General features: G+C 38.0%; 1 protein-coding gene across 1 annotated transcript in view; it reads left to right on the top strand.

The window, feature by feature from the left end:
• PATJ (PATJ crumbs cell polarity complex component) overlaps positions 1–19,165 on the top strand; it is a 351,381-nt gene continuing 332,216 nt past the window's right edge. The window contains exons 1-5 of the mRNA XM_019655480.1: positions 1–291; positions 14,111–14,166; positions 14,267–14,433; positions 16,811–17,005; positions 18,305–18,444. Of these exons, the coding sequence (XP_019511025.1) occupies positions 14,145–14,166; positions 14,267–14,433; positions 16,811–17,005; positions 18,305–18,444 (524 nt within the window). The 5' untranslated portion in view covers positions 1–291; positions 14,111–14,144. The remainder of the gene's footprint in view (positions 292–14,110; positions 14,167–14,266; positions 14,434–16,810; positions 17,006–18,304; positions 18,445–19,165) is intronic.

Raw genomic sequence — 19,165 nt, 5'->3', positions numbered from 1 at the left:
CAGGCTCTTTAACCCTCCCTTGCCCAGGGGAACTTAACCTGCAGAAAGTAGAGAAGCCAAGGGCCGCTGTGTCTGCTCCCCCGAGTCGGCCTCCCGCAGCCCTAGGCTCCACCGCCCGCGCCAACGCGGCGCCCCGCCCCGGGCAGGGAGGTCGGTACGAGGGGAGGGCTTGCCAGGTGAGGCGCGGTCACCCTGGGCCTCTCACTTCCGCCCAGGTGAGGGAGGGCCGACGCCGCGCCCTCCAACCCGCCAGCCCGATCTGGGCTCCCACCCGCGCCTTCACCGGACCAGGTAAAGCGGGGGATCCCGCTGTGTGGGCGCGCGCTGCGCTCGCGGTCCCTGCGCCTCGAAGCCCACGGGGGGCAGTCCCTCCTCTTGCGTGGGGAGCCTGCCTCCCCGGCTCCCAAGACGCCTGCTCTCTGGCTGTCCTCCGCCCACCCTTCAAGAGGAGGTGGAACGGGAGACTGAGGGCGCCGATGGGCGCTCGGAGGGGCCCGCGGGGGGTGCGGGGCGCTGTCCTCCTGCATCGGCCCGGGTGACCCCACCGGGGCTCCCGCCCCTTGGGGCAGGGCTCGCCGGAGGCCGCGGCTGCAGAGCCGCCCTGCCTCGGCAGGCCCTGGCGGCCCTCAAATCTCGGCGCACTTCTGTTCCGGGAGTCTGGGATCAAATTTTGCACCCAGATCGATGTCTGCGCAGCGCCCCCAGAGCTGGGCGGAGTCTTTCCTAAATCGGTGACGGTGAAAGGAATAAAGAGGTAGTGGCCTGCCTCCGGGACCGGGAGAAGGCGGGGCTGCCTACACCCCAGCGAGGGGGCGACTTGGCCTCGGCCCCTTCTGGGAGCCTGTCGTCACGCAGCCGAATTCCCAGGCCGACAGTCAGGCCGAGACTCTGCTAGCCTCACTTTATAGATGGGGAGGACCTGGCGGAAAGTGCGCTGACCTCCAGCCTTTGGAGAAATTGTGGATTCTTGCTTTAAGTCAAGCTCAGGAAAGCATTTTCAGATCCTTCCCCGCCTTCTCCAAAGCGCCCCAGCTGGCCTGGCACACCTAGCTGGCCGAATTAATATCCCTATGGAATGTTCACTTGGCACTTTGTCTTATCTCCAGATGGCTCTTATCATTTTGGATTCGAATTAGTTGTTTACTGGTTTGTCTCCGCGATTGCGAGGGTGCGTGCGCCTTCCGGGGCCTTATTTCTTTGTTGATTGCTGCTCAGCTGCGTTTAGAGTCTGGCCATCAATAGGTGCACGACAAACAAATGTTTCTTAAATGAATGAAGACTTCTGGAGAGCTAGAAGAAAAAGAAACTTTACTATACCAAGGGTGGTAATACCACATTCTAGGCTGCCTGAGCTCCTGTTGGCTGCCAGTTCTTTTTTAAAGAACTGCACACATCATTTTTAAAGGAAGGCTGGGGAGGAGTAGGGGTAAAAACTCAAATCGGTTCATTTTGCAGCATCAGAAAAAGGCGAGATCGTGACTTGTAGCGAAAATGAACGTGATGTTTCTAGGCCTCTAATGGACTTTATAAGGATTATTAAAAATTTTAAATAATTAGAACATTAATAAATATCGGAGCTGGAAGATAACTTTATAAATTGAGTTTATAAACTGAGTTCTGAAAAGATTTGCCTGTGTTAATTGAGATCTTGTTAAGAGTCACATATGATGATCTTGCCATCAGAATAATAGTTTTGTTTAAAGTTGAAAAGAAATTTTTTTGAAGCCCTCATCTGTGTTTAAAGATGCCTTACTAAGTTCAAGTCAGATTTATTAATAGTTTTATAACTATGAAGCTAACATAGATTCATTGTAGAAAAATTGGAGAGAATTTTCAGGAAAAGAACTAAAAGCACACACAAACCGATTTACCATTGAAAATAACCACTAATAAAATCATGGTATATTGCCTTTCGGTTAGTGTTCTTAAAAAGAAAAATCTATATTTGCCCATAATGAGTTCACTTCGAACTGTGTGATTCTGAGACAGTGGCTCAGCATTCAGTAATCCTTGCAACTGCATTTTTACTTGAAGGCATTTAATAATTATCCTTAAGCCAAACAGCCAAGCAGTTTGAATTTACTTGCTTTGTTAAAGTTTAACAAGCATACTTGTACATTAGGCTGGGGAAGCCAGAATGGGGTTTAATTTGTTTACTTAAGACTTTGCCCACCCTGGTACTAGAGTAAATTTTTTGAGAAACAGGATTATTCCACCTTAATATTTGAGATTGCTTGACCGTTGCTATATTTTTGTTGTTTTTCACATATGTTTTTGTGTAGGTTTGGATGTCTTTTTTTAAAGCATCATTTTAGGTTCTGGTGCAAATGGAGAGAAATTTAGAGCGTGTCAATACTCTTTCTTTAGTCATCAGGATAAGATTTGTGCTGCAGGCATAGAGCCTGTTTATTTTTTGCGTTTGTACAGCCTTGCAGCCAGTAGAACTTGGAGACATGGAATTGGGTCCACTTCCCATCTAACTCTTGGCAAGTCACTTGACCCTGGTCCTCTGTTTTCCCATTTGTAAATGATCTACCTCACTGAGGTTTTGGGGAGGTTGAAATGAAATAATCTTTTTTTTTTTTTAAAGATTTTCATTGGGGAATTGGGGTAAGGGAAATAGACAAGCTGCTGTCGTTTTTTTGTTCTTCAGTCTAGTCGCGGAGGACGCCGCCTCACTGGCCCAAGTTGGCACCATCATTGCGCTTTTCCCGGGCGAGGCAGATCAGTCGCAGGCTTCTGGACGGCCGCTCACTGTGGCTGCTGGCCGCTCACTACACATGGTAGCCCATGGCCACCCTCTGCCACAGGGGCCGCAGCCTACGCCATCGCCGGGGACTCACGGCAGCCCAGCTCCAGGTTGAGCTGTTGTTCAGCATTTTAGCTGTAGAGGGCAGTGTCACTGGCCCTCATATGTGGGATCCGAACTGGGGCCCTCTGGCGTCCCAAGCCATCTCTTAACCATCGTGCCACTCAGCCGGCCCTGAAATGAAATAATCTTAAAGAATGTGTCTTGTAAACTGTAAGGCATTCTTCTTCCACTTTTTGCTTTTCCACTGTGATTGATGTTTAGCTCTGATAAAATTATGCAGTTGTGCTACTTTTATTGGGAAAAACTCAAGTTTGTGAGTGTTATCGCTAATAGTTACTTTGACAAAAAGCATAGAGACCATATTAGCTGATAAATGAAAGTCTTTGCTGAAAACACTGTACAGGGATCTTTCTGAGAAGGTGTAGGATAAAACTGTACCATCAACATGGTTAGCACATGTGACTATCTGGCACTTGAAATAGGGCGAGTAGGGATTGAGATGTGCTGTAAATGTACAATACTCCACAAATTTTGAATAGTTAGTGAAAAAAAATTCTAAAATAGCTCCTTAATTTTTTAATATTCTTTACATATTGAAATGATAATTTGAATAGATTGGGTTAAGTAAAATATATTGGGTTGTCGGAAAAGTCGTGACGCATTTTTGCAATGAAAAACAGAAAAAATACATCATGACTTTTCCAACAACCCAATATTATTAAAATTAATTTAACCTGTTTCGTTTTACCTCTTTTGTGTGGCTACTAGAAACATTAAAGTGGCTTACGTGGCTCATGTTATATTTCTGTTGAGCACTGGGTTAGGATTCACTATGAGTAAGTTTATCCTTAAGAGGGTTTAGTTTACTGAAACACTTACATTCCTATTTATGAATCGATTTTTTTTTAAGTTCCAAAGTTATAGGCCTCCCCACACCCTCCTTTGTATTCATTGCATTGGTGAAACTTTTTGTTGTTCAGTTATTCAATAAATAATCATTATTGATTACACAGCAAAATCTCAGCTAAAATAATTATTAGCTTTTTTGAAGCCCCCCCAAATATCATAAATAATTTTAATTTTAAAGAGATTTTAAAATAATAGTAGCTACCATTTATTGAATGTGCACTGTGTGCCAGGCCAAATGCTTTATAATGTCTTAGTCCTTTCAACTATAAATATTTAGTAATTTTTATTAACTTGATTTAACCAATGAGGAAACTGAGGTGTAGGGAGATTTCAACAATTGGCCAGAAGAGCCACAGTGCTGGTCCCGGGAGTAGATCGCAGGTCTCTATGATTTTAGAACTTACAGGCTATAAAGTCTCTCATATTTCAAGAATTGGTTATTGGATCAACTGGGAAACAGTTGATTCTTGAAGTAGATATTTATTTCTGATCCTTTTTTTTTGTGTTAGTGACCAAAAGGAAACAATCTAAATGCTCAGGAGATGGTGTGAATAAATTATGGACGAGTATTCCTCCAGTGGAATACTATTTACTAGTTACAATCAGTGAAGAGGAACTGCGTATATCATCATGACTAAATCTTAAAACTATGAAGTTGAACTAGGGCCGGCCGAGTGATACATTGGTTAAGAGTTGGCTTGGGACGCCAGCTCTGAGCAGCAGGGCCCCGGTTCAGATCCCACATGAGGGCCAGTGATGCTGTACCCTCTACGACTAAGATGGTGAACAACAGCTTGACCTGGAGCTGGGCTGCCGTGAGTCGCTGGCAACGACGTAGGCTGCAGTGGGGCTGGATGGCAGCTGGCGTGCNTTTTTGAGTAATTAAAAACCTAACTAAAGAAGCACCCTTGCATAACATAGCTTGGTAAATAAAGGGCATCAAGACAGATATAAAAACTGATTCCAAAGGTTGAAAAAAGTAATAAAAATATAAAACTTCCAAGTTTACATAATTAAAGAGAATAATAATTTTTTTTAATCCCCTAGCCAGTTCTCCAATTTTAAGTTATTCTGGAAACTAAATGATAATGTTATAACTTTAAAAACACATTAATGAATTACTTTGATCATACATTTATCTATGAAATAATGTTTTAAAAATCATTTTTAAGGACATGTTTCTGGAAGTCTTACCATGAGCTGTGTAGTTTGTACAGTTAACTGGTTCTTGTGTAGCATCATTTATTTTTGGATCTTTACAAATATATGTAAGAAAAGTTAAGGAAATATGAACTACATTCCAACACGAAACATTATCATCTTGTCTTTAATATCTCATATTATATACTCATGTTTATATTCATATGTAAAGAGAGGTGTTAGTTTATCCAAGTCAAAAACCACAAGCACAAACATACTTTCAATGTGACTAAATAATACCTGAACATTAATTTATTACAGGAAAAGTTTATTAACTTAATATATACTAAAAGCTCTAGCAGAGGACGCCATCTTTAAACAGCATCAGTCAGGGTATAAGCACAGAGCACAAAGCAAAAATGAAAATAAAAATCTTTAACAAATTATTTTGAGAGAGCTTCAAAGTTTAAAAAAAAAAATCAGTTTCCTAAGATTTGAGTGAACTAATTTATGGGCCCCAAGTATAGCCATATACACAATTTCATGTAATACAAATAACCCTGTGAGGTAGAGACTATTATTTGCACATTTCAAAAACATAAACTGAGCCTCAAAGTTTGTGTGACTTATTCAAAGTCATATAAGTGATAGGTAGTAAAATCCAGGTTTCCTGGTTCCAAGCCTACAGTACTTTCCATCAAACTGCAGGGAATATTGTGTTTTAGATGGGTCTACATGGTCTCCCCAATAGGAATTTAAGCTTTTGGAAACAGATACAATAATTATTCTCTTACAGATGTTCAAAATGCTTGGGGTGCTTTTCTGTTTCCCAAATATTTTATTGACACTAAAATGGGGAAAGTAGGGAATTCATAAGATGTCTCTGGAGATAGAGTCCAACACCTGTTGAAGGTTTTTGAATCACTATTGAAAACCTCATTTTTATGCCAGGAATAACAGATATTTTCCAGTTATCATCACCTCATACTTCTATATGCTCAGCCACTTCTCTCTGGGTTTAAAAAGCACAACTCTTAATACTGCCCAATTATTTTCTTAGAGAGAACCACCTTGACATTTTTGCCAAAAAAGAACTCAGCCTACTAGGTCAATGAGTCTCAAACTCCAAGCACAATGGTATTCAGCAAATTAGAGCTCTCTTGTAAAAATCGCNGAAGTCCTCCACAACTAGACTGAAGAACAAAAGGACAACAACTTGTCTGTTCCCCTTCCCTGAGTCCCCAACGCTGTTCCCCTCCCCCAATTCCCCAATTAAAAAAAATAAAAATAAAAATAAAGTTGAACTAAAAAAGCAAATTGATGAAGGATAACTATACAGTATAATTACCATTTATATAGTTTAAAAACCTGCCAAACAATAATATTATAAACAGAATACGTTTTAAGAATTTCAGATTTGAATTCTATCTGTTATTGATTGCATGCATTTGTAAAATTGCCTTGTGGTTAAAAGAAGTACAATCTCTGTGAGAGTAACATTCTCTAATGTTTGTCTTACTCTTAAAGAAACAAAACCAAAGTCTGGCCCTTTGCTTTGGCGCTCTGCACACCTTGAGTGTTTGGTAGGATGCCTTTAGGTCCTGGTCTGCAGCCTTTCAGGGACCGACCAGTTTTCATTTTGCTTTAGTTCCTAATTCATGGGTGTGGCTTTGATGATAGGGACTGGGCAGGGCTTCCACCTTGAGAAAGATGGTTTCCTTTGGAGTTCTTTTCTGGAGCTTCTAGTGAAGCTCAAGGGACAAAATGTGGTAGGAGGGAGATGAGTTAAGTGGATGCTGAGAGTCAGGTTGATAAACATTCCCTCTACTGAAAATTTGAAATATCTGACTCTCATTTTTAAAGTAGTTATCTGCTGAAAAAGTCATTAAAGTTCACCTTCCCTATCCTCCAAGTTGAAATTAATTCCCCTTAGTGGTGATGTAGGATATTTCTTGTGCTGGGATTGTAGTCTCGTGAAGCCGAAGAATGGAGACATGGACCTGAGAGGTAGAGTTTGTAGCAGAGGATAGTTTTATTGAAGCTAGAGAAAAGTTACAGCTCCTGAGCAAGAGGGGGTACCCGGAAAATGGGATGCCCACTAGCTAGGGTAGAAGGCTTAAGTTTTATACTTTTTTCCTGCCTGGAAGGGGGAATGCTGAAATACTGGTGCCTGTTATTAAGCTGTTTATCAGATTTATCCTGTTGCTCAGCCTTGGGAAGGCCTTTCGTAATGTCCTTCAAAATGGCTTTGTTGCTCTGGGGCATGATTGATGTCTCTATTCCAGTATGAGGGAGTTACCCTATCATTTTGAAGGAATGGCTAATTTAAGGAATGGCCAGTTTTTTCTTATCTTTGCTCAGTTTACCAGGGAATTCCTGACTGCCTGATATTATATTAACTAACCTGTCTTAGTGGCATCTATGTTGTCTTCACCTTTTTCAGAGTGCTCTCCCTCTTGTTTTTTGAAATTGTAGGAGGTTTTCTGCATTTGCAAAATAGAGATGATACATTGTTAAGAAGATAAATGAGATGTACCGAATGACCTTGCATTGTACATAGTAGGCACTAAGAAAACTAGTTACTTGATTTAGTGACAGATAAAATGGTGTTTGGGGAAAGGCAAGGAGGAGGAAGTAGGGTGAACATGGATGGGAAGGGTGTCCAGAGCCTAGTTTGGCCAATTTCACAATTTGCTAGGATTGTTTAGAATATTACAAGCACACCAGAAATGGCATGACCATATCCCTGGAGAGAAGTTAAGGGCACACAATCTGTGGTGTGGGGAGAATTGAACAGACTATTTGAGGTGGAAACTCATCATTAGTGAAGGGTATGAATGCCTGGGTCTTTTCAGTAAGGGACTGGCTGTGCCATCAGAGATCTATTAGGTAAAAATTGCCCAGATATATATATATATATATTTTTTTTCCAATCATTGGAGAAAACTGCCACCAATAGGAATACAAAAGCATACCATAAAAAGTTTAACTTTGTTCATACACAGTGGTCAAGTTACAGGCAGGATATTGATATGCATTGGATGCATTAACTTTGAGTAAAATTCAATGAGAAAATTAGTATTTAGCCAACTGAATTATGCTGAAGAACTGACTCAATTTTCAGTTCTGACTCTAAGTTTAATGTGGTGTCTTTCAGCTTCAATTTCAGCATGTCCTGAATGTCCAGCATTATTTGGATTTAAGCATTGCCTGAGGTGTAGGCACATGGCCCCAAAACTTCAGGATTGGTCTATAGAATTTATATATCTATTTCCCAAATGCCAGGAATACAGTATAGTGTTTTGGCAGCAGCCAAAAATATAGTATTTTTTTACATCTAAGGGGTTTAGAAAAAGCCTTATTATTTGGTAGGGACGCAAGGCTAGGATACATATCTTGAATCTGCACTAGCATGACAGCAGAGGTGTTTATTTGTAGCTGGAGTGAAGAGCCACCATTGCTCTTTGGCTGGGAGAGTTTGTTTCCCATTTAATGAGTAAATCAAATGCTGAGCTTTGAGGCCAAAGCCATGATAATTAGATACAACCTGAGCTTCGCACTCCAAAGGACGCAATAGAAAGTTAACGTTGTTTATGAACTTCAATTGTTGAATTACTTTTGAAATCATGACTCCATTTACATTTAATAGCTTTTTTTTTTAATTTAATTTTATTTTTAGCTGAGCCATTCTGCCACCTTTTGGCAGCTCAGTGGCAGCTCAGCTCAGGCCGGGTATCGAACCGCTAGTTGCTCAGAGCTCAAACTCTTGAGTGATTTCTTAACCAACTGAGCCACTCAGCTGGCCCATTTAATAGCTTTTAGATTGTTCAAATTCTCTCATCCCCTTGAGCCCTGAGGAATTCCCATTGAGGAGTTAAATGCAGGTTAATTGTGATCTGCCCAATTCACACCTGCAATTAGAGGCTGAATATCTATACTTTTCCAGACAGATTGCCAGTGATCTTTTTTCCTTTCAAAATTTCAAGATAGAAGCATGAGATGTCTTATTAAGTTTGAGATAGAAGTGTAAGATATCTTGAGGAGTTACATTCTTGAGTACTGTTGAGAGTCTGAAAAGTGTGTTTCTCAGGGTCCATAACTCTCCTAAGTTCTTGAACTGAGGAGGTTAATAAATCTTCAATAAGTTTCCTCCACCTAGAAATGTACAGCAAATTAAATTTCTATCTATGCATCAGTTTTAAAAAAAATATTCCATTGATTGGCGATGGCTAAGGACAGGGCTATTTTTTTTTAAAGCCACATATTATAATAATTTCCTTTAATCAAATCCTACAGTGAACCAGACATGAAGAATTCATGGTGACAAACTCTCTTGATCAATGACAGAGTGGGAGCTGCCGAGCTATTCGTTCTCTGGAAGCTGCACAATGATGAGGACAGTGGAAAACTGACGTTTTAATGTTTAGACTATAACCTATTGTAGGTAGCCGATTTGTGACAAGTTAGACTCAGCTTTACTATGTTTAAACAAACTTGAAATTCCTTGCTTCAGCCGAGCTGGTTCCTGAGCCTAGCCAAATAGGTCAAAGTTGTTTGGCAGAAGAGTTCCTACGACCGTGAAATGAGCGAGGCGTAGGTTACACTTCGCCTGTGTGCTGCTTGCTGGATGTTCAGCTGTAGGGCTACATTTCTTTCTTCTGTCCTCATATTACTAGACTTCCGTCCCCGTCCTTAGGTTATTACTCAACACCATGGAATTGTAGCAATTTTCCAGGCCTGCTTTGTGGACATAGTTTTAGCCTTCATTAAATATGAGTCAGAGTTGGATGGCCAACCCGTTTCTATCCTTTACCCTTTTTTGAGGGATTCTCTATTATATTATGGTTTCCAAAATGTGCAGGATGATCCGTTGGAAGGGTAGGAAGGTGACAATAAGATCTTACTTTTTAGTTTTTACCTTACTCTCCTGTCAGGTAAAAGCCGTATATTTTATATATGGCTTAAAAGACAATGACATGTAAATATAGTAGTATAAGTTTATAAAAAATAAAGTGAATGGTGAACATATTTTTGCTGATGGGAATGTGTGTTTAAAACAGTTGGACGACCACTAATCTATCGTATTACCAGAATTACCTTTTTAAATAGAAATCTGGGCTCAGTACTTCCCTACTTAAAAGCCTTTAATTACTTCCTGTTGCTTACAGGATACAGACCAGTCTACTTAGCATTATTTACAAGGCCCCTCTCAAAGTAGTCTTATTTAGGCCAGTGCTTCTCAAATAATCAGTTTTCCCACTCAGTCTTTCAAGGGCTGATATTTTTGTAAAATAAATGATTATAAAAACAGAAAAATGAAATAAAAAAGAAGTACAAGGTAAGTCAAGTTTTTTTTTAATCACTAAATTTAATAGATATCAATTACCCTGCTACATTGCATGGTTTCCAAATGCTTATTCCCAGTTTTGCTACTGTACCTGTTTGTGGCCAAGCATCAATTTGCAGCCCACACTAGCAGTAACACTGGTCTAAATAAACCACTTGTTTTGCCCTTTCTGCTACTTCAGAGACCTTATACTAGGTCATTGGGAGCTAGTTACTCTTCTCACAGAAAGCCATGCGCTTTTATACCTGTATGCAGTTCTCAAATTGTGCTGTCTAATCTGGCAGCTCAGGATCACGTGGAAACTGTTAGGAATGAAAATTCTCCGGCCTTGTCTCAAGACCTATAGAATCAGAAACACTGGGGGTGGGTCCCAGCAATCTGTGTTTTAACAAGCCCTCCATGTGATTGTGATGCATGCTAAAATTTGAGAATCCCTGACCTGGTAGCAGCTCTATACGTCATTCAAACGGGGGCAACTTTTGAGACTGAAATGGAGACCTATTGATAATGATGCTGGGTAATCTGAGACTACCTTAGGCGAAAGAAGACAAATGGTTACGCTACTTTTATACCCCATTCTTTTTTTTTTGGGAGAGGTGTCTAATGTTCTCATTCCAGCATTCCCAAACTTCCATAGACAGAGTTCGTCACTCTCCCTTTATAATTTCTCTTAGCCCATGGGACACACCTCCGCTCTTGTCCATATATGACTTACAATATAATTATCCTATTGTGTTGTCATTCTCTTGCTATGAATCTGCTTACTCTCTCATTAGACCATCAGAGCCATTATGTTTTTTTTTCCCTTTTATTTTTTAAGCTATAAAAATATGCTTTTTAAATAAAATTCAAATAGCACTAAAATCTGTAAAGTAAAAGTCTAACTTTTTATCTCCCTAGCCCCACTTCTTTCTAGAAGTAGACACTAATATTAAATTGACTAAGTCTAGAAACCGATACACACAAATATGTGCGTTTTTTTCTTATGAAAAGTAGAAAGTAATGCGTATATCTTGAAACTTGTTGTTTTCCCTACTTAGTTGTTTATATTAAATAATGTCTCTTTGTTAACACAAAGGGTTGAATTGTCAAAGCATACTCATGTAAATGAGAGATTTTACAGCACTAGAACCTTACTCATGATTCAGAGGTTATAGGCAGGAGGCTGGCATGGGAGCCAGACGCAGACGTTACTTGCTAGAGAAGGCCCCAGTTGTAATCACAGCTTTCAAAGAATGTCACTTTCCACATTAGGCCATATCATCAACATAAATAGCTAGTTTCATATAGATAGACATATCAACATAAAATAGTTACATATAAATTGACATTAAGTCACTTGTTACTGTATTTCTGACAGACTTTTACTGCAATTTTTAATTTGTTTGCAGGAGTAAAATTCAGGCTTAGGACTTTTTTTTGGGGGGTGGGAGGAGAAGGTGTTATCAGACAAGTTCTGAACAATATATACAGAAACGTTTTTTTTCTTTTCTTTTCAAAAAAATTTTATTAGGGAGCAGCCATGGTCATTGGTCACATTGCTTTCGTGCTACAATGGCGTAGTTGGCTCTCTTTATAGGGAGGGTGCAGCTCACAGTGGCCCATGCGAGTCTTGAACCGGCAGCCTTGGTGTTATCAGCACCACGTTCTAAACAACTGAGCTAACCGGTCACCCCCCCCCCCCCCCAGAAACGTTTTTCTCAAAACCTTTTCTGTTGGGGAAATCTCAAGTTTTATACTCTATTAGATACACAAATAGAAAATGTCTGTGATTATCTTCCATCTTACAGCCAGCCATGCCTTAAAAGTCCATACATTCATTCATTCTCAGATGATTTACAAAAAGCAATTAAGACAGATCAGGTATTTCCTGATATTTTAAAGTGAGGAACTCTTAACTATGAAAGACTTTTAGATTTTTTGCAAGGATGTCTGGTATGGTATCAAGCTGGGAATCCCCAGCTGATGGAGTGAGCCACAGGCTTGCTGTTAATTGCTTCAGTCCCGGTCCTGTTTCAATATAGGCAGAACTACTTATTATTTTAATGACTGACTACTTCTGATAGTTCAAGGTTTCCAGGAGTCTTGTTATTAAAAACAATGCAGTAAATATCCTTGTATACGTCTGTGTGCCCTTTTGCAAATATTTCTTTAGGAGAGACTCAAAAATAGATATTCTGGGTAAAAAAGTAAATGTAAATTTAAAATACTGATAGATATTGCTATGTTGCTCTCCTAAAAAATTGTGCAAATTTATATTCCCACCTGTTTTTCCATGACGCCTAGAGTACAAGCTATTTTTAATTAAAAAAAAAAAGCCAATCCGATAGTAAAAATAGCATCCCATAGTTTTAGCTTGCATTCTTTAATTTAGAGAGGTTGCTGTTTTAATGACCACAAAGCTGCTGTTGTCAATCTTTTTGGGCTGTATGCTGCTATAGAAAAGGACAGTGCCATTGGGACTGCCCTTCTCTTCACTTACCTGTCAATGGGTAATTGTAAGGCTTGCACAACTGAGATGCTGAACACATCAGAAGTGTTTCTGTGATGCCCTATTCAGCAGTTCTTTTGGTAGTTACTGAATCCAGTGAACATTTGGATGGAATACACGGGCCTTTTATCAATGCCAGTGGCATCCCTTAGTGGCTCTTAATGTGTTTTCTTAATGACCTTGAATTAGAAGGTAAAGATCTCATTCAGCAAGTGAACTGATATAAGAAAATTTTAACCCTTCTTTCTTTGATGGTTCATTATAGCAGTGTGCCACTGGTAAAAAGGATCACTGTGAAAGTGCCATTTTGGTCATAGCAGAGGGTTTGCTATCTTTTTAAATTTCAGTTACATTTTAGGCTAGTTTGAGCAAACCACTGGAATTAAAAAACATTATCCATAGAAAATGCCATATTGGTTGGTTACCTTTTGGGAATTCTCTTAGATGACTGGTAAGAGTCTTGGATCATTTGCGCAGCTTGGGGATATTTTTTTTTTTTCAAATCTCTTTAGAATCTTCTTGATCCCTTAATTTGAATGTTCTTTTTCAGCCCAGGATCCTTTTAAAAAAATCAACTTTATTAAAATATAATTTACATACACTAAAATGTACCAATTTAAAATATATAGTTCAATGATTTTTTTTTTTACAAATGTATGCATCTGTGTAAACAATACCCAATTTAAAACGGAACATTTCCATCACCCCAAAAAGCTCCCTCAGATCCCTTCCCAGTCAACTCATTTCCACCTGCCCTGGGAAACTGATCTGTAGCTATAGATTCAACTTCAGATGATTAGAATCATACAGATTATCCTTTGTGTCTGGTTTCTTTTCCTCAACATACTGTTTTTGAGATTCATCCATGCTATGTGTTCAGTAATTTTTTTTCATATTACTTCTGAGTATTCTATCATGTTCACATACCATAATTTGTTTATCCATTTATCTGTTATTAGACATTTGGTTTTTCCTAGTTTGGGACTTTTAAAAGTAAAAATGCTATGAACCTTCATGTACACGTCTCTCGTGGGCATATATTTTCATTTCTTTTGGTTAAGTATTTAGGAGTGGAAGTGCTGGGTCATGTAATAAGTGTATATTTAGTTTTATAAAAACTGCCAAACAATTAAGTGTTTGTGCCATTTTACATTCCTGCTAGCGACATATGAGAGTTCCAGTTGCTTCACATCTTTGTCAGCACTTAGTATTGTCTGTTGTTTTGCTTTCTACTTTTAGTCATCGTAGTGGTGTACTGTAGTGGCTCCTCATTGTGGTTTTAATTTGAATTTCCTGAGTGAAGTCTTTTGATCAAGAATGTTCTCGAGGTTTTCTTTAAATTTTATACAGGACTATGGACGTGTATATACTAACGGTAAATCATCTTTTGTAATTTAAATTTTTTCTTTAGGTTTCTTTAAAGTGATTGAAGACACTAATTCAAAATGCCTGAAAATCCTGCTACAGGTATATGAATATATACTTCTATCAGTAAACTAATTAATGGTTCAAAATTAGAATATGAGAAGGGATTAACTTGTACTCTGGTTGTCCTTCTTCAAACAAGATAAACTGCAGGTCCTGCAGGTTCTGGATCGCCTGAAAGTGAAATTGCAGGAGAAGGGTGACACGTCGCAGAATGAGAAGCTGTCTATGTTTTATGAGACACTAAAGAGCCCTCTCTTCAACCAGATACTCACACTTCAGCAGTCCATCAAACAACTCAAAGGGCAGGTAAGTTACCCGTCAGAGTTTTACATGTCAATATATTCAAACCAGCGAAGAAAGACAGGAGATAGAGAAAGAGACAGACTTATCTCTAAATACTCTCAATTCAGCAAAGAAAGTGTACTGGAACGTGTGACCTGTGGGTATGGTGGACATGGATAGTTTAAAAATATTGATAGTAAATTATGTGTATGGCTTTGGAATATGGGTTTTATACATATTTAAATATGTAAACATCAGATGTTTTGAGAGTCGTTAATATTTTCTTCAAAATTATAAAATAGTATTTAAGTATTTAAATATGTTTTTTCATGAAGTCTTTTTTTCTAGCAAGAAGTTTTCATGCCCTGTAGCACATTATTTATACCTCTCAATAATTATCAAATATTTATCAAATAATTATCAAATGTCACAGATATTCTGTTTAGAAAGTCCTTGGAAGCAGTATGCCTGGTATTTTAATAGTATCTGTGTTTCCTCCACTACATACAGCATAGTACCTGGATTCTTGCAGGCTCTAAATTCATAGTTGTTGAATTACAGGACACAGAACATCTCTACTTAAAGTGATATAAATAAATAGTTTTAACTGTCCTCTTGGTTGCTGTGTTTTAGGGTCAGGGATGGCAAATTGATTTTAAGTAATTTATTCTAGAAGGTGAGGTTGAATAGTAGCTATCATTATAGATTAAATTTGGGCAGACTTTTTTTTTTAAGATTTTTTATTGGGGAATTGGGGGATGGGAACAGCGCTGGGAAATTGGGGGAAGGGGAACAGACAAGTTGTTGTTGTTTTGTTCTTCAGCCTACGCCGTTGCCGGCGACTCACGGCAGCCCAGCTCCAGGTTGAGCTGTTGTTCAGCATCTTAGCTGTAGAGCGCAGTGTCACTGGAACCTCATATGTGGGATCCGAACCGGGGCCCTCTGGCGTCCTAAGCCAGCTCTTAACCATCGTGCCACTCGGCCGGCCCTGGGCAGAATTTTAGATGTAATTGTAGATAAGGTGGCAGAGTTGTTAAGTGAAAATTAACAGAATTTGGGGAAAAAAATGTGCTTTGCTGATAAACCAAAATGCCTTCCTGTAAATATTTAGTGAGGGATTCTTAAATGACTAATTAAGGATTAAACTTTGCACATATGTCTTTCTGTGAATTTCTTTCTCTAAATCAGAATTTATACCATAGTTTTAGCACTCCCCATATTGAAGTTAGCTTTTGTAGTCCATGATCATGAGATGAATCCCATATCACAACAGTGAATGCTATTGGTAGCAATAGAAATTGGGAAAGATCACAAAAATCTATCACTCTTATTGGACTCACAGTGGACTTAACCAACCATTTCATCATAATAATCTTTTATATTTATATAGTTTGCAGTTGTTGTATACATAATCATATTTTATCCACTCAACTCTAAAACCCCTGTGATTTTTTTTTCCTATGAGTGTTTTCATAGCATTTCTATGGGTTGATTTTTTCAGTGAGGACCTATTGACATTTGTTCTTTTTTTTTTTTAAGCTGAGCCATCCTGCTACCAGTTGGCAGCTCAGCGACTGCTCAGCTCGGGCCGGGAATCGAACCACTGTTACTCAGAGCTCAAGCTCTTGAGCGAGCTCTTAACCAACTGAGCCACTCGGCCGGCCCATTGACATTTGTTCTTGATGCTACCTTTATTCCGCTGTGTTGGCATTCATATCAGCCAATTATATTTAAAAAATTAACCTCTATTTTCCTGTTCCCCATAATTACAGAATTCTCCCCCACCATTTGTTTTTTTTAACTAATGTTTCAGTGGCTGTGTGACTCATTTTCTACTAATCTTGGGCAAGCTACTTTACCCCTATATGCCTTAGTTTCCGTATTCACAAAATGGAATAATAATATCTCATAGGGCTGTTGCAAAGATTAGATGAGGTAATACATGAAAGTTTTGGTATAGTACTTTGTTCATAGCAAGTACTCAGTAGGTTCTGTTATTGTTATTTTTGTTATGTACTACCTGCAATTTTTTGTGGCTCCACATGGAATTGTACAGATAAATGCAAAATAACTCAGTGTCCTACATGTGTGTTTATATGATTGAATGTATCTGTGTATGTGAAATGTAATGAACTGTTGTTGTACATGCTATAAACTTGAAGTAATGGTAGAAGGCAGAAAACAAGAACAAATTTTAAGCTGTTAAACATTTTGTGAAATACTAACTGGAATTCATAGCTTTATAAATACACAGATTCATGTATCTGTACCTAATTTTTTTTCACAAGTATGTATTTAACATGGCCATTACACATGTGATAGGTAAAATATAATATTTAGTAAATAGAAATAACTTCTTTTCTTTAGGTTCCTGTTGATGATTTTTTTTTCCCCCCAACAGCTCAGCCATATACCCTCGGATTGTTCAGCCAACTTTGATTTTTCTAGGAAAGGTTTATTAGTGTTCACGGATGGTGCCATTACTAATGGGAATGCCCAAAGGTCCTCTAATAACTCAACTGCTTCTGGGTTACTTCCTTGGACCCCTAAGTTGGCAAGTGAAGACTTTAACTCAATCATTCAACAGATGGCTCAGGTAAAGTTATCTTGTCATGGGAATATTTAGCTTTATTTCTTCTATGATAGGTTAAAAAAGAAACCTACACTCACCCTTTTTGCCTTCAAATGTATTACTATGTATGTGTTTTGTTTTCTTGTTTTTGTATTATTAGGAGGAATCGATAATTTCTCATCTGTGTGTTGAAGATCTATTGGCTTAAAATTATATAGGGAAAACATCCATGTGTGTAGTGAGGAGAGTTTTTAGATAATGACTCCAATTCAATGTATCTCTGTCTATACTTGTAAGGAAAGAGATTCTTATGGTTTTGATCATAGGAGGAAAATTAATATGTATATAGATGATAAAACACTTTTGAAACTATTTTTAATATTATATCAAAACAATGGGAATTAGAACTAATATAATTTGGAAAATCTAGGGAAACATTTTAAAGAATAATTCAGTGTTATCCCTAATACTTATTAAAAATTAAATAATAGGCAATTATATTTTAGGAATGTTTTGTGTTTTCCACTTCACCTTCTAATTAGTGTCTTAAAAAATGGAACTTGAGTTTGAAAGTTAAAAAGAATCTGTTTAAAGTGTGAGAGTTAAATAATGTTCTATACCTAATTCCTTTTTTGACTTTATAGCTCTTTCACCTTAATTTGACTAATAATTTTATGTGATGCTTTTGTGAGTTATGTTTGTGAAGTTCTCATGTTATAAATGTAATTATTAACTAAAGCAATAAAATATTTGTTCGTCACAGGTAGAAGCCATTTGAATGGTGGCCTTTTCATAATCTTTTTAATTAACCTATTAAAATAAAATATTAATTCATCACAATAGAATTAAAAACAAAAATGCAGCTGGTTTTGACTTAAGCTAAACCACTAGCATATTTTTGATATATGTAATTTGCTTTCCTCATTTAAAAATATATTTTGTACCAAAAGAACTTAGAGAAATTCAGTGTAAAAAGTAATTTAAAATTTACTGTGGGAAAGGACATTGAAATTTTTATCCACCTTGGGATTCATCTCTTAATGTGAATGAAGTGTGAAAATACCTCTTCTATTCCCTGAGGTTGCAGAACACTATGCATTCCCCCTTATGTTCTACTGAAAATAATCAAAGGAGAAGCTTTCCAGAAGCAATTTATTACTGAAATGCTGAGTTTATTTGGTTTTATAGATAGAGATGACTTAGGAGAAGCTGTTTCTGTGCTATTCACAAAATGGCAATTTCAGTTCTTCGGAAAGGGTATGTTGGTTAAATGTACGTCATTGACTTGTTCTTTTTTTTTTTTTCTAATTTCCCTTTTTTTAGGGCCGGCAAATTGAATATATAGATATAGAACGGCCTTCAACTGGAGGCCTTGGATTCAGTGTGGTGGCTCTTAGAAGTCAAAATCTGGGAAAAGTTGATATTTTTGTGAAGGAAGTACAGCCAGGGAGTATAGCGGACAGGTGAGAAAGATGTTCATTTTGCGTTTTGCTAATGTTTTTCTGACAATCCTGAGAATGTTATTATAAAGAGAATAAGAAATGAGTAATAAAAACAGCAACAATAGCAGCTAACACTTACTTTCCTTCTCCTAGGCATTTGTCACATACACTTGTGGCAGCCGTTTAACTACTAGTATCATTACTCCATTTTATAAATGAAAACACTGAGTTCAGTGGTTTACCAGTATCACTGAGCTGTTAATGCTGGAATCATGATGTGATTCAAAGGCTGTCTGACTGCAAAGTTAGAGCTCTTCTGCTTCTTCACACTCTCTCACAATTGAACATGACAGTTTAACTAAGGTCTGATCAGTAAGATGGGGATATTGAAATTCACATTCTGCATGCTGTATTGTTTATTAAACCTCAGATTTTAATAACGTTCTTGGTAGTCATATCATTCTATTATTTTACTTACCGGTATTATCAGTTAAAAACCCTCTTAAGTCTATGTGATTCCTTCCCAATGCACTTGTGCCCTTTTTTTTATTTTTTAAAGGGGTATGTGCAAGCCTTATATTTTATCTTTATTTGATTTCAGGTTTTTAGTTTATTACTTATTTAACAAGCACCCTATTTATATTACGTTACCACTGACTGTTGACTGTTAGAATAATAGCAACAGTAGCAATACAATTATAAAACAGATTCCCTCAGTCAATTATATATATATATATATATA

This window comes from Hipposideros armiger, unplaced genomic scaffold (assembly GCF_001890085.2).
Source record: "Hipposideros armiger isolate ML-2016 unplaced genomic scaffold, ASM189008v1 scaffold_240, whole genome shotgun sequence".
Classification (NCBI taxonomy): domain Eukaryota; kingdom Metazoa; phylum Chordata; class Mammalia; order Chiroptera; family Hipposideridae; genus Hipposideros; species Hipposideros armiger.
The sequence above is the reverse complement of the archived record's forward strand: the minus strand, read 5'-3'. Positions and strand labels throughout refer to the sequence as shown.